The 26,352-nt window shown below is 40.7% G+C and overlaps 1 protein-coding gene across 1 annotated transcript; it reads left to right on the top strand.

Annotated features, from left to right (window-relative positions):
* On the top strand, positions 1-26,352 carry YWHAZ (tyrosine 3-monooxygenase/tryptophan 5-monooxygenase activation protein zeta). Its single transcript, XM_069854437.1, has 6 exons — positions 1-74; positions 1,820-2,123; positions 17,880-18,003; positions 21,708-21,871; positions 21,963-22,058; positions 25,296-26,352. Exons 2-6 carry the CDS (start codon positions 1,830-1,832, stop codon positions 25,353-25,355), a joined length of 738 nt encoding a protein of 245 aa, XP_069710538.1. The 5' UTR covers positions 1-74; positions 1,820-1,829; the 3' UTR covers positions 25,356-26,352.

Below are 26,352 nucleotides of genomic sequence, written 5' to 3'. Positions count from 1 at the left end.
GGAGCCGCCGCCGCTACACCGTCCGCCCGCCCCGACTCGCCCGCCGCCGCCGCCGCGCTCCCGCCGCGCACAAGGTAACGCGGCCCAGCCCTCCCCTCCCCTCCCCTCCCCGCGGGGGCCTGGGGTGGGGGGGGTGTGAAGGGGCCCCGCCCGTGCGCGGCAAGCGGGGCGACCCCGTAGGTGTGTGAGGTGGGGGGGGGGGGGGGGGCGGCTGGGCGCGGTCGTGAGGGCCCCGCACCGGCCGCTCTGCGACCTCCCCCACCCCGCAGAGCAGGGAAGGGCCCCGCCACCCCGTTCTCTTCCCCCCCCCACCTCCAGCCCCCGTTCTCTTTCTCTTTTTTCACGGGCTTCCCCCCGGGGCGGGGCCGCGGAGGCGCGGAGGGGGCCGGGCTCGCGCCGCTCCGCCATGACAAAGGCGCCGGGGCGCGCGCCGCCCCCCCTCCTCCTCTCCCCCCCCCCCCCAATCCCCGCGCGGGCGGCGCCCCCGCCACCCCCCCCCAGCCCCGCCCCGGTGTCACCCGCGTCCGTCCGTCCCCCCCCCCCCGCCTTGGTGGCCCGAACCCGGCCTCAAAATGGCTCCTGACCCCCGGTACGGCGCGGGCTCGGGGACGGGAGGCCCCGAAACTTTCCCTTTCAGATGACGGGAGCGTTAAACCCGCGGGTCATTTGTTCCCGAGCGGGAGGCGGTGCTGCTATTGTTTGCGGTGACCCCGTGTGGAACGACGGAAAGGTTAATGGTTAAAGATTCAGGTGCTGGGTGGTTTTCTGTAGGTGTTGCTCGCCCACGTAAACCACGCGTGACCAAAACTGCCCCTGGCTTCAATAATCTACCCGTGACCAAAATTCTTCCTGGCTTCCATAATCCAGGCCAGCGTTAAAGGATGGGTATCCCAAAGCGCGTGTCTGCAATGATCGAGTCGAGATGCATAAAAGGTTGGGTGTGAGGGAGGAATGTTCTTCCCTGATGTACCACGAAAAGATCCCCGTTGTCTCTGTTGAGCAGAGCTTTATTTTTTATTATTTTCTCAAGTGCTGGTAAGGCACAGGTTATGAAGTGCCTCAGCCAGGTCATGCTATCTCAGTTAGCTTGTGTTGAATTAGTATTTTTAAATAGTCAGATTTCCTTTTGTCTCCGAAAGCGTAGCCTCTCGGGCTGGGAAGCAGTACCCTGCTCAGAATGTCTACTACATCCCCTTTTTGGGGAAGGAGGTTAACACTGTTGAAGGGCATGCACCTGGAAATGTAGATATTTGATGGATTATGACTTTGTAACAGCCAGTGTGGGACTGGATTTGCAGATCCATATGCCAAGTCTTTTGGCAGGTAACTGTAAGATTCTGCTGAGGCACAGGGTTTTGCCTGGTACTGGTTTCCCTAGCCTTCATTTGGTCTGTTCCGGCGAAAAACTTGCTGTTGGGTATTTCCTTTGTCGGTTTTGTTATAGTGATGATTGGATGCATTTGATGGTGCAGCTTGAACATAGTCTTATGACAGTGATGGTAAAAAAACTAGGATCATTCCTGTGCATGGGATAGGAATGATTTACTTTCAGTTCACCTTTGGATGCTTTTGTTTGGTTTTATTAAAATAATAACGTACTTCTATAAGTTAACAGTTTTTCAGAAGGAAGCAGTGACTACTAAGTCTTCGATCCAGGTATCCATGTGTTAAAGCACTGTGTGTTTGTCTTGTGTTCTGGATTTTGGTTGTACTTCTTACAGCTGCAAACTACATAAAGATGGAGTCTCTGCATGTGAAGTTAAAACACTTTTGTTATTAGTCAGTGTCTGAATAATGCCTTGCTATTTTTCCTCTTTAGAAATATCAGCATGGATAAAAATGAGCTGGTGCAGAAGGCCAAGCTGGCTGAGCAGGCTGAAAGATATGATGACATGGCAAGTTGCATGAAGTCTGTGACTGAGCAAGGAGCCGAGTTGTCCAACGAAGAGAGGAATCTTCTCTCTGTTGCCTATAAAAATGTTGTAGGAGCCCGCAGGTCATCTTGGAGAGTCGTCTCAAGTATTGAACAAAAGACGGAAGGTGCTGAGAAAAAACAGCAGATGGCTCGAGAATACAGAGAGAAAATTGAGATGGAGCTAAGAGACATCTGCAATGATGTGCTGGTGAGAAATAATGAAACTGTTGATCCATTTTTACTTAGAGTTGCAGGGTAGATGGTGCTGGGCCCTCTGGGACTACTTGTAGTCTGTCAATAGAGCTGTGGTCTCCTATGCAGTTTCTGAAGAACAGGGTTTAAAAAAAATCTGACTTCTTTCCTTCTAATTTATTGATTATTTTTATAGAAATCATAGTTACGAATGCCAGCAAATTTAAGAGAGACGTTGAAACATTGTATACAAAATAATAGATATGAAAAGTCAACATATTTCTTTGAGAGTGAACTAGATAGAGGTTTAGTTTGGGTGTTTCTCCCTTCCCCCCCTCCCCCCCCGCAGTATTTGTATCTTAGATCGCTTTGATTTCTCCAACTTTAATGTGCTGCTCTAGTTGTAAGAAGTAGTTCTCACTCCACGGAAATTGTGCCCCTCCCTGGGTAAGATGATGTAATGTTAGTTATGACTCAGCCATGCAGAAAACTGTCTGCAGAAACAGGCAGTAGAAATGCTGTGATACCCTCGTAAACTTAACATTATTAGTAGCAAACTAAAAGGGGGTTCAGGTTAGGCATTTTCTGTGGCTTGCAGTTACGTTAAAATGTGTGTGCACCTGGCAAACGACTCTATTTTCATCAGGAGACTGGCTATGGAATCCGAGCTTCTTCCAAATGCATATACCAGATTGTCAGGTTTTTTTCAACTGCATATGCCTGTGGTGCTTCAGGGAGCGCTCATTAACGGGTGTCCAGTCTTGCAGCCACTTGTGAGGTAGATGTTACTGTCAGCAGCAGTGGACCCTGCGCGTGTGTCATCCCACATGTGACCAGGGATCACGTACCTAGAGGGGGCAGAATGACATGTGATATAAGGGAACTGTTAAATAGCTAAGTATATGCTTGAGGATCTGATGTCAAACGAAAACTAAGATCAATGAGTAGCATAAATTTCACTTGCTCTGTAAGATAACAAAATGACATGGGTGGTGATTGCTTCTAGAAGACTGGTTCTCCAAGAGTGTGTAAAAGTCAGCAGTGGATAACTGAGTCTTGGCTTCCCTGGTTATTGTGACACACCCCATATCATCTGTTTCATTGTCTCCTGTAATGATAACTCTTAAACTTCCACTATGGAAATGCCAAGCTACATATAGGAAAGAATTGATTTACTAGCTCTTGTGTTCTTGCATGGTGGCTCATCTATTAAACCAAGGAAATACGGATCCAGATCTGGCATTCTAATTTCATGTTATTTATTTTTTAAATTAATTATTTTTCAATGGGAAAGGCCTTGGGGGTGGAAGCTTTCAGTTCAGAGTGGTCTGAAATACCTTTGTGTAATACTTTTTTTTTTAAATTAAGTCATCAGCTCCCCCTTTTAGAAGAAGTTAGTGTTTACAATGATTCTGTTTTCTCTGCGCTGCAAACAAGATTGAAGTTAAACTAGTTTTCATTGTGCATGCTAAATGCAAAAACTAAACCAAAACCCCATTGTCCAGGTTTGCTGCAGCAGCTAAAGTATCTTCCTATATTGTTAAATCTTCTGAATCTCAAAATGAACTTGAATTTCTCATTGTATTTAGTGAGGGATACGAGCATTATTCAAATAAATTATTATTCTTCAACATGTTATTATTTTTAGGCAGCTAATGTCTTACTTGTATTTAGTGTTGACAGTCCAATTTTTATGATAGGTTAAGGAAAAATTACTGTCCAGAAGAAACAATGCCTTAGGCAGTGATTAGCAGCAATAAAACTACTTTTTTAGACTTGGGCTTAAAAAGAAGAATTTTTTTTTTTTTTTTAATTCAAGGAATAGGATTTAAAAACACTTTCAAATAGCCTGCACTACTTCTGTATTGCTAATTGCATTGAAGAATTAGATTTATATTTAATAACGTATTCTTGTTTCTTTGTTGGAATAACCTGTTCACATACATTCTTACTCACTTAAAAACTTGACTGACCATAGTGCTTTATTGTGCATCCATTTAGCTTTAACAGAGGAAGGAGGACTGTGGTAATGTTGTTGGGTTTTTTTATGAAGAGGAGTGTGCAAAACGCTACATGCAAACTGAGAAGTAGGGTTGTTTTCAGAAGATCCTCTGTAATTTCTGTACGGGGTAATCTAGTCTGTGACTTCCCAGAAAGTAAAAACAAGGCTTACCCAATCTCATTTGGTGCAAAGTATGCCCTTAATAGGACCTGGAAGCGTTAACAAGCTTTCAAAGCTTTCAGTCAGGAACCTTATCAATTACAGTACAAAAGCAGCTCGGAAACTTTTCTATCTTTTATTAAGACTGTGACTCTGTTTGAGTTGTTGTTTTCAGTTGCCTGCTAGGCTCTTAAGTAATATCTAATACCCTGGGGTGTTACATCACAGCAGAGTGTGGAAGTGGCTGGTGTCCTAACTTCAGTGTAGAAGGGAGGAAACCAATTAAGAGAATGTTTATGACTTGCAGAGTGCAGCCAAAGCTGGCTCCATTGCCGCTTCTCACTCTCTTTCTTCATTTGTTGGAATCAAATTACTTGTGGATTGGAAGAAATAGCTCTTCTAATCCCACAGACACAGAGTATACTAAGCTGTGCCTGAGTTCTGTTCCCGGCTCTTCCACCAGCTTATGGGATGAATAAGAGCAATTAATGCTGAACTTCTTTCTTGCTTCATAACATATTAGGCTCAGCAATAAAAATTGTAGCAATTATATAGGTCAGGTCCAATCAGTTTTTTTCTTTAGACTGACCTTGTAGTTGGAAAAGCCAGTCTCTATATCCTTGCCAGTTCCTAAGCCTTCCCTCACGTGAACCTGCTGTGGAGTACCTCTGCAGCTCTACAAACACCTGAAATTGTCTTCTTGTTTGCAGCCTCCCAAGTTCTGCTTTACAAAGGAGAGACACCTAAAACCTCTTGGTCCAGCACCAATTCTGTCAGATATACAGTGAAGTATATCCAGGTGTAGCATAACTGACTGTTTTGGAATTGATCTGGTAGTGCTGCTCAACTGTAAACAGTTGTGACACATTGTGCATGGCACAAGCTGCTTGCACTGTAACAATAAAGACAATTTCCAAATTCTCTGAGAATATAGTGTGTGTAGGGAAGGACGTGCGTTGCCATACTCAAACATCTTAAATGTGCTTGAGTATTACAGAAAATTTCCAGCCTCAGAAATTTTGTTTTGGTACAGGAAATTAAGCTTTTTGTTAAATACATTTCCTCATGCTAGCTAAGCGTGTGCTTTGCATGCTGTTTCACTTTCTGTAGTAGAAGGGAGGGTCTGTCAAGAATGCCAATACAATGGTCTTTTATTTGTCATTTCCATAATAAAACTTGTTATTAATCTAACAGGTGTGGATTTTCTTCAAAATGCTTTCTGCAGTTAGTTGGAAGCAGAGCTGTAACTGAAGTGGTTCAAATTAAGTCTGTAGTAAGATGAATTTTTCAGCTGATAAGGATTCGGAAATATAGAGAAGAATGTACCGAGAGGTTTTTGAAAGGCTAACATCTGATGCTGCTTGCATGTTACGGGCTTGCAGGAGCTCTAACCTGCTCATACCTTTCAGGGAGTCTCTGACATGAGCTAAATGTAAACTAGTCACTTAAATGAAGACTGGCTATTTCCACTGTAGTATGAATGTAATTCCAGACAGTTACATTCTTTTCTCTAGGCTGACATGTGCAGGAGGAGTCCTCTGCTCATCCTCTAGAGTGTACTGTATGTGACAGTTCCAGTGTTCTTCCCCCATGCAGTCTTCTGGGTGATGTCTTTTCCTCCTCCGACTTTCCTCACAGTCATGCCTTTAGTAAATGTCTTTGCTTGCAGTGCCCAACACTGTTGCATCGGTTCTCTTTCCTTTCAGTTCTTCCCCATAAGGACCTGAAACCTTGGTTGCCCTTCAGAGTTCTAGAGTTACTGTTGCATGGAGGTGCTGCAGCACTGTTTCCTCACACCCTCCCTGCCAGGAAAGCTGCAGGTTAATAGAGCTGCTCAGGACCTTGACACTAAGATGAATTATTTTCTTGCTTCGCCATGTTATTTCTTCTTAACTTCATGCTCAGAAGCATAAAATGGTACTCCCTGTGTTCTTATACTACTTATTTTCTTTGCACTTCTTGTGGATGCTTTACTTTTTAGTGCTGCAGTTCACAGGGGGTGGGGGGAGCATAATTCCATTCTAAATGCATCTAAATGGCTTTTTAAGGAATGTACTGCAGAATTAATGCCAATTGCCATCAGAGTCAAATTCCTGTGGGACTATTTTCTAGCTGCCAGCAAACACCTAATAGGTTACTATATTAACATCTATAAAACCTGCTTCTGCACTAATTCTTAGTGACAGGGTTAGGAAATTCAGTCCACTCTCCTACAGGAAGCTGTATACTTTTTGATGTGCATACGTATGAAATTTGTTTTTTAAAAGTCAACTGTTGTGTGCTCTTTGTGTCCTCCTGATGGTCAAAGAGCACAGCTAACGTGCAGAGTGGTGCTGACGTGCAGGTGAGTAGATGGCATATGAGCCTGTTAGATGGATTATACCATACAGCCTTCTGTGCTCTGAAGATATCAGATACTAACAAAAAATTCAATGTTCTGACTGTGAATGGTTACCTTTAGTTCTGTGACTCCTTCAGGATTGCTTGTTTTTTATTTTTTGACTGCGCTTTGTTTCTGTCTTTGAGATCTGTGTCCTGTACTTGGCGGTTTTGGTAAAGAAAAGGGGAGGCATTTGTAGAAGCTTCTGTTTGAAGAATGTTGGTCACAGAAGGTGGTTGGTTAACTTGTTGAAATCTAGGAGTTTGGTGCCCAAAATCTTTGTTTTGAAAAATGTAGTCATTATTCTAAGCTTTAATTGAGTTATTAAAGTTGGAATGGAAGTCACTCAGTTCAACTTTGCTCGGAACAGATCCTGTTAGATCATATTGCTCAAGGCCTTGTCAGCGAGAGTTTGAATGTCTTCAAGGGTGGACATTCCACCACCTCTCTGGACAACCTGTCATAATCTTTGGTCATACTTAGGGTTAGAAGAAAGGAGGAAAAAGAAAAAAAAAAGTCTTTGTATGTAATCAGAATTTCTGACATTCCAACTTGTCTGCTGCCTATCATCATTTCACTGTAGACCCTCAGGAAGCCTGGCTCCATCTTCTCTAGGCAGCTCTGCACAGCAGTAAGATCTGCTGATCTTCTCCAGGCTGAAGAAACCCAGCACTCTCAGCCTTGTCTTGTGCATCATGTCCTCCAGCCCCTTAATCATGCTGATGGCTTCCACTGGAGGCCCTTCAGTATATCCATGTCTCTCCTGTGTGGTGAAGCCCAAACTTGGACGTAAAACTCAAGATGTCATCTCAGGTTGTTAGAAGTCGTTTTAAGAGAAGGTAATTGGCAGTGTGCTGGTGGTATTTGGGAAAACATGAGTACCTCTGGTTCCCAGATGCTTCTCTGAATGAAATTCTATGTGTCACAGGGCAAAATGTAGCCAGGGTTTAATGAATTCCCAGGATGGTTATAATTTCAGCTTTTGATTAACTCTCCAAGTCTAGCTTTTTTAGTTAGGGCTTGGCTGATATAATTGCTCACATATATTCAAGGTAGGAAGCTGAGGCAATTTGCATCAACCTCATGATTTCACTTTGTTAATCCTTTAATCACTTCCCTGGTTGTAGCTACACCCCTTAAGGTTTTTTTTAGCTGTTAGTTTTTTAGTTTAGTTGGGTTTTTTTTGTTTTGTTTCTTCCTGCAGTGGAGGGACTGCCTAAACTAGATGAATTCCTTTATTTTTTTTAAGCAGTTGGTCTTTTTTTTTAAGAAAATTAAACAGTTGAAAAACTGTTTAATGTTTAATGTTGGAGGATTAATATATCATTCATGGATCAGTTAAAATGTGACATGACTTGTGTTGGTTTTTATTCATCATGTAATTGTAAATTCATGCAACCTCAGCTCATACTTGAACAAGTTTCAGATTTCAGTGTAAGTAAGTAATTTACCGGTGCTTGGTCTGTGTGAGCAAAGATGAGCTAGTACTTACTGATCTTAACAAGAAATGTATCTGTAATGTTGATACGTGTATTTAATGCACCCATTTATCATAAAATCAGTTGGGGTGTTCTGTATAAATGCAAAAAAATATTTAAGCATGTGGTTACCCCTGATACTTAAGTTAGCTTTGCACACACGTCTGTGTACACATGTATATGTGTGTCTGTATCCTTCCGCACTTATTGGAAGTAGATCAAATCTTTCCTATAACCAATAGTCTGCTGTATTAATTTTACTTGGCATGAGTGTTTAATAATTGGATTTGATTTTTAGAAAGATGTCCATAATGCCTATACTGTTCAAAAGCATCCAGAAATAACAACTTGCTTTATTTGATAGCAGTGTTAAAGCATTTTATGAACTTAATGCTGATGCAGAGTTTTGAGCAGTAAAATAAAATTAAGTTCATCAATTTAGTCACCTATGATACTCTCCTTCCCTGCTGTTGAAGCAAGAACTTCATTGTATGTGTTAGTAATTTTTGCTAGTTAAGTTAGTGCATTGTCTTTATCTAGCTGTCTAAACAGATGCCACGCTGTCTCTGGTTTTATCGGGAAACTTCTGTGGTGTTCCTGTGCTCTTGACAGGCATACATACCTGTTTCTGAAACTGGTTCTCAAACACTTTACCTGTTCTTTGCTGTAGGCAGACACAGCGGCTCCTGGCTCTGAACCTGATGATGGTTGTCCCTTCAGGCAGTAGTTGACTGCCATTTTGAAATCGTTTGAGAAAGCTGGCACTGTTAAAGTTGATTGAGGAGCACTAAGACTTATTAAACTTGTTTTTTTACTAAGTATCAGCTCTTGTGTAGCTGCTTATTTTTCTTGAAATTTGACAGAATATTGGCATTGTCTCTTCTAATGACAAGTGATAAGCCATGCTGCTGCTGAGGCAAAGAGTATGTTCTTAAATTTTTTATCAAATTTAATACAAGTCAAATGAAGCAGAGGGAAGTTGTGGGTCCAGGTTTTTTTCCTGAATGTTGTTACCCTTTGGTTATGCAAGTAACAAAATATTTAACACAAGGAATCTGATCTCTAATTGATAAGATTCTCCTAGTGCGGAATAGGCTTGCATCGCTAAAATGGTATTTTAAAATGGTATTTTTGCTAATAAAATGCTTTTATTAGCATTGTATGCGATAATGAACACCTAATAGATGCATAGTCTGCTTCAGGAAGTTTCAGATCTGCTCAGAGTACAAGATGCTAAAGACAAATGGTTCTTACTTCTGTGTCCTATCAAGGAGAAAAAGTCTTATATCATGTTTGGGCAGGGGATTTAGTAGTATTTCTTTGGAGATGAAGGCTGTAGAGTCTTAAGAGAGCCCAAGCATGTTCTGATTCGGAGTACAGCCACAAAAGCCATCACTTAGACCTACCTATCTAGCGGAAATTCTTGTTCATCTCAGTCAGTTTAAATTTTGTATTATCTCAAGTTTCTCAGATGTTCTGTTTCTTCAAAGAATAATGATCAGTGCAATTGCACTGTTCTATTTTGTTGTTGGTCCCCAGTATTCAAGAAATAAATGAATGAGGTGGTGCAAAAAAAAAAAAAAAAAAGTAAAATTGGCTTTGATCCTTAGCAGAGACTGTTTTGCGTGTTAATGTCCATAGCAAGACCTCAACAAATCAATGGAAAAATAGTTGGGATTTATGTATTTAAGTGTCTCATTGGCTGCTGCCTTTCTTATGAAGTTTGTCAGAGTTAGTTACTAAACTGGAGAGATATTGCCTGTGCTTCAGAATTTGATTTGACTTGGTAAAAACCTGTAGTGATTGGCATGAAGGGCTTCAAAAGTGTTTTGAATGTAATGGTAATTCCTCATGTGAAACACATTTGCTTTGCTTGCCATAAATACTAATTGGAAAGCGAAGTGGTAGGAGGAACACATTAGTAAAGGGCATGAGCATCCAAGTTGTGGAGGGTAGATCTGCAAGGAGAGCTATGTGTGTGGCTGTAAAAGTGTGAACCGAGGTGCTGCTCATTGCCTCTATTCCTGTCCTTTTTTATTTTTTCCTTTCAGACTGGGTGCGTTGTCCATAAGTGCCATATCTTCCCTCTAAGCACCTTGTAGGTGTTTTAGTGCGCACACCTACTTCTTACTGACTTAGTTCTAGCTCACAGCATATGTGCCAGCATGAAGGTGATTTTTCAGGGTGTCCTACTTCTTCCATGTTTTCCTCCCCCTGCCCGTATGAGATACTGCTATTGCTCTCTTTTCTAAAGAAATTCATTTAGCCTGGTTTAGTAGTGTTTTGGTTTTTTTCATAAACTGAAAAGTCTTGCTGTTCTTTCTGTTATGCAGGACTCCCTTTTCTCCATTAGTCCTTTAGTTCTTTTTGCAGTTACCCTCTTATTACTCAGGCCTCGTTTCCTCCATTTTTTTCCCTTTCTAGATCTTCAGCAGATTGACTACAGCAAAAGTGCTGATGAAGTGTACCTTTTTCCTGCTCTTATCAGAACGTGTGTCCCTGTGCATGTCACATCTCACACCATTACATGACCTTCACAGTCGAGTTCTTCCCTGCCCCCTGAAGGTCCTTTGTCCCAAATTCAGAATTGCTGCCCTGCTGAGGCTCATTGTTCGCACCTCATCTCCTCCAGCCAGCTTTCTCTTCTCACTTTTTTCAGACTTCTGCTGCTCTGTTTGCGTGGGCAGCCAGTTAGATGGGAAGAGGCAATAACTGGGACTGAGAACAGGCAGCGTGCTTGTTTCCTTCCTCAGCAGATGTTTACCAGAGACATCTCCTGTGCCATAGCAGGCACTGGCATCTGACAGATTTTCTTGTAGTCCTGTGCTGGTGAGCAGATGAGTAGATAGAAATGTGTAGGTAACTTGAAAGAGGAGGCTTTGCTTCTGGCTGGAATAGAGGGCTGACAGCAAAACATTCGTTTAGGTTTCCCTCAAGAGGGCTGGAGATCACCCATGAGGCAGGAGTTGCAGAGCCCTCATCCCGAGCTCTGGGTCAACTAATTAGAAGCAGCATAATGAGCCTGTCTCAAAACAGCTCAGGTTTGGAAAGGGGTTATCTAAAAATTTTACTTATCGTAAAAATTCAAATATTGTCATTTTCCTTCAACAATTCAGATAGATGTGTCAATAAAATTTCTACTGTCCATAAGTGGTTTGATTCAACCCTTTGTAGTGTGTGTGCCAGTCTGTGCAGTGTGGCTAGTTGCATGTGTTGTTTTATAGCCCAAGTGGCTTTGCTAACTGTGGTACTGAAGCAGAAAACACATGCGTGGAAAATCACACGCTAGCTTTTTACAGGAATGATAAGTGTCTTGGAGTTGTCTGACACAGGTGGCCTTCTTCGGTAGCTCTGTCATCAAAACAGAAGTCTGTAAAAAAACTGGCTAAACCATAGTGTGGGACAGTTCCTGTGCTGGTTGGTCAGTGGGTTCCCCTTGATGAAACGAAGTACATGTGGCTCTTCCCACAAAATGTATACCTGGAAACACTGATCTAACTCAGTGTTTTGGATGTCTACCTTAGTACACCTGATACTTTACATCTGTAAGTCTTTAAAATGCTGGTTTGGCTGCGCAGGTATGGCAAGGCAGTGAGTCAGCATTGTAATGGTACTCTGGATAGTTTTGTCTTCTGCCACAAGGGAAGTGGTGTTGCCCTGGGAGCAGTGGAACAGGAAGGGAGCTTGGTGCTCTCTGGGTTGTAGTTGGTGTGTCTTGATGCACCTGGAAAGCTGAATCTTAAGATCTGATAGACTCTAATTTTATTGCATGTTCTAACCCAGTGCTTCAGCTGGATGTCTCTCTTAAGATGTGATGGATATTATTATTTCTTATTTTTTTATTCCCTCCTCTCCTGCTCACCTTCATCCTTTATAAAGTGAGTTGCTACCTGACTGGTGTGCAAGTGTAATGGAGGGGTTGATTCCTGTTTGGACATGGTACTGAAACGCTTCAAATAATCTGAAGTTATTTGGTAGTCTTCTAAAAGAAATGTGGACTTGGGTACCAGCTTTTATTGACACATCTATCTGAATTGTTGAATGTGGGCAAGAAGCCAGTTAGAGGTTATTACACTCGGAGAAGCCACGTTTGGCTCAGGAAATCCTGGGGCCTTGATGGAGGCTAATGGAGGCGTGATATTTTCTTGCTTTCTTCATGTATTTTTCTAATGGCATCCTCATTTGGGTGGTGTTGCAGGTAGATCAGTAGACAGCAGAGTCCTGTCAGCCAGTACAATCCCTCCCGTGTTCTTGTAATGTCTTGGAGAAAGATGTAAGCGTGCTGCTTACATCATGAAAACATTAGGCCATTTTCAGTTAGTGTGAGATGTCAAACAGCATTTTCAGGCTATGCTTAAAAGCAGACATGATGTTTCTTTCATGTTTTCCATTAATTTAAAAAAGAGAGTTCTTACGTCTTCTTCATCCCTATGCCATGTGCCACAGATGGGCGACCAGCGAATTATAGTTCAGCTAATATTCCTGTGTGTAGTTTATCTTCAAAACTAAAAATAATGTTATAACTATGTCGAGTAGCTTTTGATACTGCATGAAAACAAAAGTCCTGCCTTGTTAGCTCTGAGCAGAGCTGGTATTGCTTAAATTAGCTAATTTTTATGTATTCTTTTGGATTCTGCCCTTCTGAAGCTTGATTCTTTTGTGCAAGAGCTATACCTTTTGGTTTCTCCAATAGTTCTGGTGTTTTTACTCAGTTGTGCATCTTAATAATTAATTTATGATAGTTAAAAACAAGTACTTTGTTCTCAGTACTTGATACTATATGTTATCTGCTCGTTTACAACTATTTTTTTCTTGAATCTGGTGGTTTTATTCTTCAGACTCATTTGTCAGGGGGAAGTGTCTTAAATATAAAATTGAGCTGTTGATGCAGTCCTCAAGTGCGTTTATAAAGTTCCCAGGCAGTACCATGTACTGAGTCCAGGCATTTAATAAAGGGAAATATGCTCAGCACTATAAGCACTGGGGCAAAACTGAGGCATTGATTTTAATGATGAATTTGATGTTAATCTTCTGGCCCACACAAGTCATTTACCAAAGGTGCAAGCACATGCTTTTAAAAGGGTAGCTTTAGGCTTCAAGTGAAAGGAAAGGACTAGTCAAGTCTTCATGGGTTGACTTCCTGTATTCAACTGAAGTTCTCACCACAGTGTGACAAACTGAAACATGTCTGCAGGCAGTTTTTTCTTTTTTTTTTTTTTTTTTTTTTTTAGGGGGCTCTGTGTTGCTTTTTTGTTACACAGAATTACTGATTGTTACACTTCCTTCACACTCCTGGGTCTGATAACTCCTACCTTTCAGACTTTAACTTGCAGAAACACGGGAACAAGTCCTTAGAGACCTTCCTCAAAATTGGCTCAAAAGGTACTGTGCTTAATCTTGCCACCTGTTGACACTCTCCTGCTCAGGCAAAAACGTGTGAGAATGAGGAAAGTGAATCTCTTACCACTTTAGTACTTAAAATAGGCCAGGACTGAAGTTTGCCTGTACAATAATAAAGCTATGTACATATGCAGCCTCTGTTATATCTTTGGAGACAAAGCCTTTTCTCTAGTGCATACTTGCTGGGAGTGGGGGAACGTACCCAATTTGTGAGATTTCTTATCTGTGGTATGTGTGAGTATAGCTGACATCTCTTTAGTTGGAATGTGCTGTCTGTCACAGTCCAGAGTGCCAGAAAGCCGCTATCTTGATCGTAATCACAATTGCTGATGTGAAGTGTTGAAGCCTGATCATTTAATGGTCAGCGTGTTAGAGTTTATATTCAAATTTAGTATCCGTGTGATGAGGATTTTTTAAAAAAGGTAGTATTTTCCATTAAGTCTTTCTGGGAAGACTGTGTGTGACCTTGCTATGAAAAGCATTAGAAGCACTTGTACAAGCTGTTACAGGTTTTGGCTGAAAAGTGCTCTAAGATGCTGCTGCATCTGCCTGACTGACTGCAGTGCTGTGGTTTGTTTCACAGCAGTTAGATTCTTGCTGTCAAATTAAAAGCTCTGATGATTCCACCTGAGTAGTTGAGGGGTTTGGGGAGCAGGCAGTGGTGTTTTGGTTTTATTTAAAAAGCTGTTTATACCACGTTCTGATTGAGGCACTGTGATTAACTGCCCATAGAGTTGTAGTTAATGTATATGAGTGTATCAAAAATGGATGGCAGTTTGGCATGATAGTAGGAATGTCATGAACACGTAGCTATAATACACCTGTGCCATATAGACCCCAGTTGCCTGGATGTTGTGTGCGTTGCAGTGGTGTGGATCCCCTAACAAACTTAGTAATTGCAGATCAGCTTATTGGTCCCATCTTGGACCCAGAGTTAGCACTGAAGTTAGTGCTGCAGTGGCCCGTGCGGTGCTCAGATCTATGCTGATAAATGTTGTATCAGCTGGTAAAGGAGAGAGGATGTAGGCCTGCATTAGTAGTACTATCCAAACAGTTCTCATATCTGTTTCTTCTGCTTTGGGCTGACAGAACCCATCAACAGGACTGAAAAATCAAGATATCCCTCCTTGTGGGAAAAATTACATCCTCCAGAGAAACCTTGCAGTTGAAGCAATTGAAAAATAATAGAAAAATAAATGCTATTGCCCATAAGCAGATGTGTTAGCTGATAACAGAGTGTTAGATTGATCATGCCTTTTGTTATGCCTAACATCTTACATTATCTTCTCTAACTGAACCCTGAAAGGTCAGCTGTTTCAATGGTCTTGTCTGTATAGCTTTCCGTAGCCACACCACCTCCATGCAGACTGTGGCTTTCTCAGCAACTCTCTAGGATAAATCAGTGTACTCTGAATGTTGAGGCTAGCCTTAGAGGAGTGTTCTGTGTTTACTTATGCCAGTAAAAGAAAATATATCCTGAAATAGAGACTGGTACAAACAGGAGGAACTGAATATATAGTACTAGATAAATAACAGAGGAGAGATCTCCTTTCAGTAATTTCACATGCGAGCTTTTAAATGTTAATCTGCTTTCAGGTTTTGATGTTGCTGTTTAAGAAGTATTTGGCATACATAAAATTCTTCCAAAGATATGTGGCCTACCAGTCCTACGTGTTGTTCGTGTAGAATGGAGCCTTTCATCCCAATATGAACAAGCTACCAGTGCTGTCTCAGAGTCAGAGCTTCTTTGCATAGGCTGTTTAGTATGAATAGCTTTCAAAGGCATTTTCTTAGTTTGCCAGTCTTCTAAATTCAACATGGGTTTAAAACTTCTTTTCGATACAAGGTTCACACACTGTCCAAGCTGCTGTTGCCCTGCTAGTATCTGTTTGATTAGGAAGACTGTCAATCAGTAGTCTTTCCTCTTCCCTGTCTGCTGGTGCAATTCACCTGTTGCAGTTAGCCTTTTGCAAACAGATTTACCTCATTTGTGACCTAAGTGAAGTGCAAATCTGGAAGTTTGGTTGCTGCTGTGGGGGTGAGCAGAGCTGTGCCTTTTGATCAAACATCCTTCTATACAGGTAATAATTCCTGTTTCTAAAATCACTAAGAGTGTTCTGCTCTGACCAATTTATGGAGGGTACAGAAGGAGAGCAACTCCCTTGTGGTGCCACAAGGGTAGGCACAGACTGACACACCTGACTTAATTGGAAGCTTATTCTCAGTAGCTAGGAACCTTCATTTGTCATTGAAGTCAGGGTTTCTTGGCACGGATGAAAAATGTCATAGCTGTGAATCTTGAAGCTCTCTAATAGAACAGAGCACGTAAGTAGTTATAGAGAGCTGAAGCGCATCAGCCATTTACCTTTACAGCCTTCTGCTTCGTTCCACCCGCACTGGGGCAGAGGCGGCTTTGAACTCTTCTTGCGTAGTGGTGAGCTGCCAGAAGGGCGCTTTGGGCACAAGGCAGCTCAGCAGCCCATTTGGCTGGCTCTGTAAAGATACTTAAGCTGCCAATGTGCTTGTGTTGTACTTCCTTTGTTGCTGAAGTATTGTCTCTCCCATCATTCAGATGGGAAGCAAAGACACGCAGTAATTTCCAGTGTCTCCCTGTGCGGCTATAAAATGAAGCCATATGCCCACCCTTGCAGTTCTGGGAATATCTAATGTTGAAAGCAATTGAGTAAATATCTTCCGTTATGCTGAAACTAATAAAGTCTGCTAACAGGTTTTTTATCTTGTCAGAGCATGGGCTATTTAATCTTGTCTGATTTTGGTTTCCATCTGGACTTATTCATTACCCTGTCTGCTGACATAGAAATGAGAGAGCGCTGTCATACTATGTAACTTCATTTTTGAAGGTTACACAGAAGGCTGAGGCTACCAAGCAAAATATGCATGATTTATATAAACAAGTTAGCAGTACTTTAATTAAACAAAATGAAAAAACAACCAAACTTGTTCACTCTTCTTACTCTCTCTGTGATTTACAGTTTTCTGTAGCTTTCTATCAGTTGTCCTCTTCAGCAGAGCAGGAACCACAGTGCAGTGCTTACAGCCTGCCATGTTCAGGCTATACCTGTCCCTGGAGTCCTTCATGTTACACAAAGACACTCATCCTGCAGGATGCTATCCAGAACAAAGTACTGTAAAGCAGCTGTCATTCTGTGGGTTGGAACTGAATTAGATTGTCCGCTTCTGTGGCGTCATTGGAAATAGGAGCTAAAAGCAGTGAGGCAAAATTGAAATGTCAGTCATATAATTTAGGGAGATGGGGGGGTGGGGGGGAAAGTCACCCAAAGATTCTTACTAAAACCTCTTTTAGAAAATTGTTTGCTATGTAGCCTTAGCAAAGTATATGTAACAGCTGCTGATTTAATTTTGAGTATTCAAGAGCATTTCTCCACTTCTTCTGGTTTTTAAATAAGTGGCTTTTCTTTCAGTCTGATATTTTTAAGCACTCAATATCAAGAAGTTTGACAGGTTTGTACCTTAATTTGACTAAATGTGTTGGAGCTAGTGATCTTTTTCCTTTTTCCTTTTTTCTTTTCATCATAATAGAGCTCTTGCTAAATTACATGACTGCCTCAGCTGGGAACTTGGTATGTTAATTTAATAAGCGGTTGGAATAATCTAGAAAAACCTGGTCTTAACTGGCAGCCCACAGGGAGGATTTGGTGGAGTGACTTCAGAGAGCTAGCTTTGCTTTGGAAGATGTAGGGAGCACCTGTTAGGGCAGCACACAAAATCAAATGAGTGATCATTTTCAGTGCTACTCAGCTGGCTGTCAGATTGTCAGCTGTCTGGAAATACAAGAATCCAGGTTCACCTTGCAGTTTCTTGGTGGCAATGCCAGGACAGCATTCCAGTTAATGAGAGGTAGGTTAATGAGGCTTATTTGTTGCCTGCGTATGTAAGGTATTTGTCAGCTGATAATTCAAATACTTTTATTTGTTATCTTCTGTGGATGCAGATTTTCTTCCATTTGTATAACTTCTGTACCTTCTGCCCAGACTCTTTGGATTACCTTTTTTTTTTTATTATTTTTTATTGCCAGGGTACTGTATAATGGCTTAGAGACAACCCTTACTTTGCTTGTACAAGACTCATCTGCTAAATTAACAGAGCTGCCTTCTCCCCATCAAATCACAGCATGCAGTGTTCCTTTTTGTCCCTAGGATTTTGATCCAGAACACTTTCTCCTTAGCTGAACATGCTATGAAGGTGAAGAAAATACGCAAAAAGTAAATCTATCTTGACTTTGAAATAGATTGTAGTGCAACTGGATTGTTGCTTCAGCGTGCTGTAAAACAATGTATGTTCAAAACACTGTGTTCTTTGTTTCTATTTTAGTCTCTGTTGGAAAAGTTCTTGATCCCTAATGCTTCGCAAGCAGAAAGTAAAGTTTTCTATTTGAAAATGAAAGGAGACTACTACCGTTATTTGGCCGAAGTTGCTGCTGGAGATGACAAGAAAGGTATTGTTTGTCAGCTTGTAGCTAAATATTGTCAGATATTTGTGGGGCATGAACAAACCAGAATAATTCTGATTTGGATGTAAATTTCTGTAGTAATAAGCTTCTTGTTTTCTGAGGAGAGATCATAAGTCACTGTCTTTCAGGTTAGTTACGAAAGTTTCTGTGTGCCTCTGCAGTTTGAAGCAGGGAATGGGTGTTCAGGTATGGAGTCTTGAAATCAACTCGAACTTATGCATGCATGCATCTGGTTTATCACCAAGTACAGGCTTGCGCATCTTCTGCCTGACTGAGTATTGGGTTTTTTTTACCTCTTTGGAGCGGGACAAGGTATTGTAGATTTTTGAAATCTTATTTGTGTGGTTTCTCCTACATTGCTACAGAATACAGAAAGTCTGCATAGGTTCGGTGAGCAAATTGATTAGAAACTACCTGGAGAAGAAAGAATTAATACAGCTAATCTTACTGTTGGAAGACTTATATAACCATGGTAGTTTAATGTCCAAGTGTTTTTTGTTTTTTGTATCTTCATATAAGCAGCTTGTCATAATTGCAGGTAAGTTGCCTTCACCTATATTTAGTTAGAAAGGTTAATATAGGGCACTTATATGGCTTAACTGCTCTAGTTGAAGAGACACTAACAACATGCTGACTCCATGCAGAGTCTCCTTCTGTTCAGGAGGACACATTACGTTTAGATCAGCTTGTTGCAAATAGTGCTAAGCCATTTCCTCAAGCCACTTTAGTACTGGTGGCAGTGTGGCCTGGGGAGCAGCGCGCTGCAGCACAGAACCTGGTCTGGTAACTTCTGCTGGTCCTGAGCTGTTTTCTTGCAAATCAGCTTTGTCTGCGCTCAGTCTGCAGAAGTACAGGATGCTTAAGAGTGCAGGCAATCTGAATGCATGGACTTGGGACCCTTGGATTTTTGGAGAACTATTCAGGTATGCAGCTGGTTCTCTGTACCACTGTCCTTTTGTAGGACTTCACGAGGTTCCTTGTGGTGCTGCTGAATGTGTGGCACCCATGTGGCCTTGCACTGCACTCAAGATAATAATTTCTCCTGGTATGATATGGAAAGACGTCTGTGTGACTTCACAAAACTAGGTCGAGTTTGGTATAGACAGACATGGGATAATTTCAAGGGGATGGATGTGTCTGCTTTAGCTTTGTGGCTTGTGTGTTATATCCATATTCTGTAGGGCAGACGAGTTTCCCTAAAATGATAGATGGTGTAGAGTTGCATAAAGATACTGAAACTTAGCATAACAGGGCTTAGTTTGACTTCTGATGCTTACTGCTTGCAAACTGACTTGCTCTTGGTGGCTGCAGAGTTGCGTGTGTACCCAGCACTTCAGCTCTGTTACTGTACAGGAAGAATTATATTTTCTTTTTTGTATTCTGTATTCACATCCATAGAAGGTACAGTATTTTGAGTACTAAAGTTTCTTTTTCTGTTGAGGATTAAGTTGCAGGCTCTAAAATGAGATTGTGAAAATCTTTGTTTAAAGTGGTTTTGAAGTTCGTTTTGTTTAATCTTCTGGCTGGGCAGTTTTTAGTGGGTTTCCAGAGGAAGAAAATTTTTTGAAAACCCATGTAGCTCATAGTTGCTGTGGCTCCTGAACTTAAGATTCCACACACACATCCCACCGGGTGTTCCATCTCACAAGCTTTTCCTCTCTGCTGTCTGTGACCTTGGAGAAGAGTAGCTGATAATTATTGTTTCGGAAATAATGGCCATTTGGTTGGACTGTATTCTTTCAACCTTTTGCAGTAAATAAAGGAACATTGTAGAGCTCACAGCTCTAGGAATTGGATTTTTATCTTCCTAAACCAGGTTGTTTTATTGACTGGGGTTTTCTTACAGCAATCTAGTGGACAGGAATGTCAAGCAGGTACCTCGCCCCACTATTGTAGCCTTGAACTTTGGAACTGCACAACAGTTTCTAAAGAATTCAAGGTTGAAAGTCTTGCTGCTTCTTTTTTACTGTATGGCTGGTTTAGAAATGAGCAAAACACATCGAATTTTGCTTAAGTTCCCCAAATCACCACTCAAAAGGTAATTGTATTTTCTCAAATAAGGAGAAAATACGTGCTTGAAGTTATTTATGTTAAAGAAAAGTTATTAAAAGATAAAATGCTTAGCTTCATTCTTTGAGGTTACTTGTTTTTCATTCTTGTTTTGCCATTTGTAAACTCTGCCATTTTCTAAGGCTTTTCCATTATGAGAATAGTAAAACCCTACTCAGTATTTCTAAATGTAACTTAAAGTAAACCCAGTTCTTCTCAACTGTAGAGTACCACCTTCTGGTCACTTCCAAGGTGTTAGGGCAGTTGTCCGATCTTTCTGAAGGGCTACATTATTGTAATGAGCATAGAGAGAGAACAAAGTGTTGAATAATTGTGCAGTGAGTGTCCTCCCTCATCCATGTTGAAGAGAACAATACGATGCTTTAATTTTTGTGAATGCAGAAAGCTAAACAAATAGGGATTGCATAGACATCCCAAATATTGGTATTCAATTATTCTCACACTTGAGTACTTCTGACTTAAGTACTGGTGTATTTCTGAGTCCTTAGCCTAAAATATATATTTTTTTTTTTTTAATTCATGTGACTGGCACTTTTGCAGTGATCATGCTGGATACATTTCTGGTTTGATCCAGAAATGTTAGAATTGGAATCCTTCTGCCTCTGAATTGAATGATTTCTTGCCCACCTTTTCCTCAGATGCTATTAACAGTCTTGGAGCGTGCAGGAACAATGGTTCCTTTGTGCTCAGTGTCCAGCACCTCTGCCTCCTACAGTCATCAAGGACGTAGTCCAGCTTGTGGGCTGCATTGGGCCATGATCTCTGACCCGTGCAGGCATAGTCCACTCATGAATTTAAGTGTGTTCAGTGAGAATAGAAACTGTTGAGCTCTTCAGTCTTGTTATACACAGTATAGTTGTTCTTTTTCCACCAGGCATTTATAACTGGTGCTATTGAAACAATTGAGAGAATGGGAAAAGGTTAATCTCCTAAAAAAGGAAAAGAAAAAAAAACCTGATTGTAAATTTTTCTCCCTTACTTTAAAGTTTGTAGGTATTAGAACATTTAATTTGGGTAAAAATGCTTTCCGTGTCTGCATTGGAAATGGAACTATGTTGGAATCTTTTAAAAATATACATGTAATTCAGACTGAGGTGTGCCATTCTATCTTTCTCAAGCAGTTGGAATGGAAGTTCATAGGTGAATGTTACTGAAAGGATTTAGCATGATAGACAAAGGTCATCAGTGTTTTCTGTGACTAAAACATGGATCTGTAATGCTCTACATCATTTAAAGACATTGAAACTGTGGTACAGTGTCAAACCTGTGTGTAGTTAAAACTTTAATGTTGTACCTTTTCACGTAGGTAGTGGGGTTTGTATTCCTTAAATACTACAAAACTGCCACAAAAGTTTGTAAATACAAGTAGTCACAGGGTGGCAGGGAGCGCTTGAAACCTGGGATGTGGTCAGTGACAACTTCCTTTTCTTTGCATAATTTTAAAATGTAATTTAGTAAAATTTTCATAAAATAATGACTTGTTAGGTAAAGTGCTTGTTCACAGGTATCCACTCTTAACATGCTTTGTTCATACAAGCGTGAACAGTCATGATTGTGTGTCTGAATGCAGTACGTGAATTAATTACTTACGGTTTTTGTGTGTGTGTTTTCCCCCAAAGGGATAGTGGAACAATCACAGCAAGCATATCAAGAAGCTTTTGAAATCAGTAAAAAGGAGATGCAGCCAACACACCCTATCAGATTAGGTCTGGCTCTAAACTTCTCCGTGTTCTATTATGAGATTCTTAATTCCCCGGAGAAAGCATGTTCCCTTGCAAAAACGGTAAGTCTCTGAGGGTGAAAAATTCCGTTTATATTACTCCCATAACCTTGTGTCACATGGCCAATGGAGTTGTTTGTTTTTATATCACTAGGCTTTTGATGAAGCAATTGCTGAACTTGATACATTAAGTGAAGAGTCATACAAAGACAGCACGCTAATAATGCAGTTACTGAGAGACAACTTGACAGTGAGTATCATTACAGCTTGCATATTGTCTTTGTGGCACTCGGAGCGGTCTTCTCCATTCTTAGCTGTGGAGCTGTGTTTGTCTTTTTCTTACAGAGGAGTTTACAGTACACTGTTTCTGAGCTACATCTTTTTCTCCTGCTTGGTTTTTTTTTGGCTGCATGTGAATTAATATGACTTTCTGACATGAGAAGTTGACGTGGATGGACGGGAACTGGCAAAGCTATTACCTTTTGTTAAACAGCATTTGAGAATGCATTCGGGGCTGCCTCTTCAAAACATATGTCAGATTTCATATAGCTTGTTCTGTGTGATTGCATGTGCAAGGAATGGATCCTACATGAAAACTACAAACAAAATTATCAAGTCAATTTAAGGACCTGTTGTTTGGAGATTTTTTCTTTGGGTTTAGTTTTGGTAAATCTAAAATTGTAGTCGGTGCTATTTCCATGGCAGTCATGAAACAACTGTCTTAATTCCTCTTTTCCTTGGACTCTTAGCTGTCTGTGGCTTAAGTTATGGATCAAGATTGTGTTCCTATGTCGAAGTAATCAAAAATCTTCATCTTCGGGGGCGGGGGGAGGGTGTTTAACCTACTTTGAACTTTAAAACTGGCAAAGATAAACATCTAAAGCCAGTGAAACAGCAAATGTAAGTAAACTGGCAACGGTGTAATTAATGGCATAGTGCAGTCCTCAGGCTTCATGGGGGGAAGGGAGAGCTGCCAACCAGAACTGAAAAAAACTAAGAACCATGTCTTACCACCAGGTGTAACCCCTTGTTCATGTTCTGTGCCTCTGATATCAGAGACACTTGGAAAATAGCTGGGCTTCTTTTAACATAGCTAGAAATAAAGCTGTACGGTTGTATTAAATAGGAGTTGCCATATTTACTGCTTTTGTTTCTAACACTTTAGTCTTATTCCCCTGTCTTGGAACCTTTTCCACTAGAATGGCAACTTAACACCATTGAAAAAACTACTTGTGATTCTTCCAGCTGTTGCTTACAAAACAAATGGAAGAGATTTCTTAATGTCTGTAGTGGAGACAGATCCAGGGTTGGCATCGGTCTCAATGTCTGTGTGTGCTGTCCCCTTGAGTGGGGTTGCTCAAGAGCCGTCCTCTGAATAAGTGGTATTGACGCAGAGAATAGAAGCTGGCTTTAATTGCTTACTTCCCAGTAAAAATAATGTAAAGCTTGTCACAGCAGTTGGAAAGCAAATTGTTTCATTCAAGAGTAGAAGTTGGACTGAGCTACCATAGTGTGTGAATTACAGTAGTAGGCCTGATAATTGATGTGAGCTTTTCATTATAAGGGAGAAAGCTGTAGACAGCTGCATGATTCCATATTCTTGAATGGATGTTATGTCTCGCCTTAAATGCTTGGCGTGACCTGCATGAGTGCATTGATTCTGTGTTTTTTCCTTAACTTTTTGAGGCAGAAAATACATTTTGATATTTGTGTGACTGACGGAGACTGCAGTGAATTTCATAAAATCAAAAAAGGTCTGTTTTGCAGGTCTGTTAGAGAGGCTTTTGACAGTGATTGAACATGTTGACCAGTTATTTCAGTACAGAAGCAGTTTTCTCAATTGTTGATTGTTTTTACATTGAGTCTTATATGGCTGAAGAAGAGTCTGTGTTCATTCTCAGGGAAAGAAGTGTTCAGAGTGTTGTACAATATACTCAGTCAAAACCTGTTTTGCTGGAATTGCTAGATAATTCCTTCTTTGCTCTGCTATGAAATTTTTTTCTTTAAAAAACTTAACAAAAAAGGGGCATCCCTTCCCCCTAAGGGTTTTCTTTCCCAGCAGCTTTATTAAACTGTACTTTGAATTTGTAGCCTGCCTCTCATGGCAGTCAAGCCTTCTTTTTTAAAATGAATACAAGTACGCATATGTACATACCTGCAGATACTCCAGACATAAGGGTTTAGGATAGAAGCCTCTGAAATTCTAATAAAACTGTTCTTAATAACTTCCTCGTAAGAACAGCACTGAAGCTGGGAATAGCATAGTATCCTGATAATTCAGTATAGAATGTAGAGCCTTACAAGCGTGCTGTTGTCTCTAGTAGATAAACTTGTTGCTTAATGCCTTCGGCAAGGAGCATGTAGTGCAGCTATCCTGTATTATGTTCAGAGCAAGAACAAGGCTGCTAGCCTTGTGCAGATTTCTCTTTTGTCTTGTACTCCTGGAAAGGATAAAATGTTTCTGATGATGGATTCTTTTATTTTTTTAGCATCTTGTGAGGCCTTAATGTAGGTAGAAAGTAGGCTGCAGACAGAGGATTAGTTGTTCTTTGGTTTCACCACTTTATGCTATAGAGTATGAAGGATTCGATTTATGCTGCTCTAACTCCATAATGCAAGAGGTTACAAATCGTACTGGGCTGGTAATAGCTTGGAATCAACCAGCATGGCAAAATACTCGGTTCAAAAAATTTCTTTGCCCTGGGTGTTGCTCTGCAACTGATGCTTAGTTTTTAGGTTGGTACTTAATCTTGGAACACAGCCTTTAAGTACAATTTTACGGAGCTGGTAAACTAAGATTTTGTACATACTGTGTATTTAGCCTGATTTGCTTTGCCCAGCCCTCCAAGTTTGGAAGCTCTGTGTTCCAAAAGTTGATGAAGGGGGTCATGTGTGACTGGGTAGAGCCAAGGGGCAGAGTTCAGTGATACAGTTTGGGGTTTTTTTTTAGAAAAACAAACGAACAAAACAACACAACTTTAGATGCCTGTTCTGAAGAGAAGGTAGCATTAACTCTAATGTTGGACGTGGAGAGAGACCTTTACTGAAGTTCTTCCTTCAGAAGGATGTGTAAACCCACATGAGGAGAAGGTACAAATCTGCAGGAAACCAAGTATTCTTAGTCTCTGATTCTCCTGTGTCTGTTCTGCAGGTCTGATTCTTTCCTGCTTGTAGCCTGGTGGATATGAGACTTTGGTTTTGATGGTTGATGAACTTACTCATTAAATGCAGTGTAGGGTTGGGTCACGCAAGACTAGATTTCCATTTTTGTCACGCGTGGAAGTAACAGCAGTCTGGGGTTTTTTTCTGCCTTCTTGAAGAAAAAAATATACTAATGCGAACAGGTGCTTTTTCCCATGGTGCTTTGTAGGACCTCTTGCAGAATTATTATTTAAGAAGTAGGCCTTCTCTCTAATAATTCCTGATTAATTATTAGTCGTAAGTGTCAATAGCTTACGTATTCTACTCATTTTTCTTTCCCAAACAGTTGTGGACATCGGATACCCAAGGAGATGAAGCTGAAGCAGGAGAAGGAGGGGAGAATTAACCAGCCTTCCAACTTCCATCTGCCTCATTCTGAAATTTACACAGTAGACCATTTGTCATCCATGCTGTCCCACAAATAGTTTTGTTTACGATTTGACAGGTTTATGTTACTTCTATTTGGATTTCTATATTTCCCATGTGGTTTTGTTTAATATTAGGGGAATAGAGCCAGTTAACATTTGGGGAACTTACCTGTTTTCATCTGAGGTGGCCAATATTGGGTTGTGAAATTTTTATACCAGTTTTACATGTTTGGCATAGTACTTTTGGTACATTGTGGCTTCCCACAAGGCCAGTGTTAAAACAGCTTCCTATGTCAGGCAAAGACGACTGCTTGCATATTGGTCTGTCATGATGGAAAAAAGGGATAATCAGTTGCAGCCACAGGTGTAGTTAGCCTGAGTATTCAAGCTGGAGCACACATGGCTGTGAACAAACTGATGTCCCATAGATATTGCATGTCAAGTCAACATGTGAAATCTGTGGAATATACCAACCAAGTGTACATCTTTGATTGCAGCTGAAGTGTTCCTTAAGACAGTTTGATAACCCAGTCAACTTTCTCTAGAGAAAGACAGAGAAACGGTTCACATTCCATTATTTGTAAAGTTACCTGCTGTTGCTTTCATTATTTTTGCTACACATTTTATTTGTATTTAAATGGTTTAAGCAACCTAAGAACAAATGTACAAGTAAAGATGCAGTAAAAAATGAATTGCTTGATATCCATAATGACACTGTATATCGAGCACAGCAGTAAAACAAAAACCCATGTATTTAACTTTTTTAGGTTTTTTGCTTTTGTGATTTTTTTTTTGATACTTGCCTAACATGCATGTGCTGTAAAAATAGTTAACAGGGAAATAACTTGAGATGATGGCTAGCTTTGTTTAATGTCTTATGAAATTTTCATGAACAATCCAAGCATAACTGTTCAGAACATGTGTATTAAGTTGATGTAAGTGGAATAAAAGTTTTATGAATGGACTTTTCAACTA

The sequence above is a fragment of the Phaenicophaeus curvirostris genome, chromosome 3 (assembly GCF_032191515.1).
Source record: "Phaenicophaeus curvirostris isolate KB17595 chromosome 3, BPBGC_Pcur_1.0, whole genome shotgun sequence".
Taxonomy (NCBI): Eukaryota; Metazoa; Chordata; class Aves; order Cuculiformes; family Cuculidae; genus Phaenicophaeus; species Phaenicophaeus curvirostris.
This window is presented reverse-complemented; position numbering and strand designations above follow the sequence as displayed.

Bases quoted from the DNA above. Each gene is read 5' to 3' on its own strand.
- YWHAZ (XM_069854437.1), top strand. From the start codon at position 1,830: ATGGATAAAAATGAGCTGGTGCAGAAGGCCAAGCTGGCTGAGCAGGCT. The intron at 2,124-17,879 runs GTGAGAAATAAT...TTTCTATTTTAG, and splicing joins ACATCTGCAATGATGTGCTG to TCTCTGTTGGAAAAGTTCTT. The intron at 18,004-21,707 runs GTATTGTTTGTC...TTTCCCCCAAAG, and splicing joins TGCTGGAGATGACAAGAAAG to GGATAGTGGAACAATCACAG.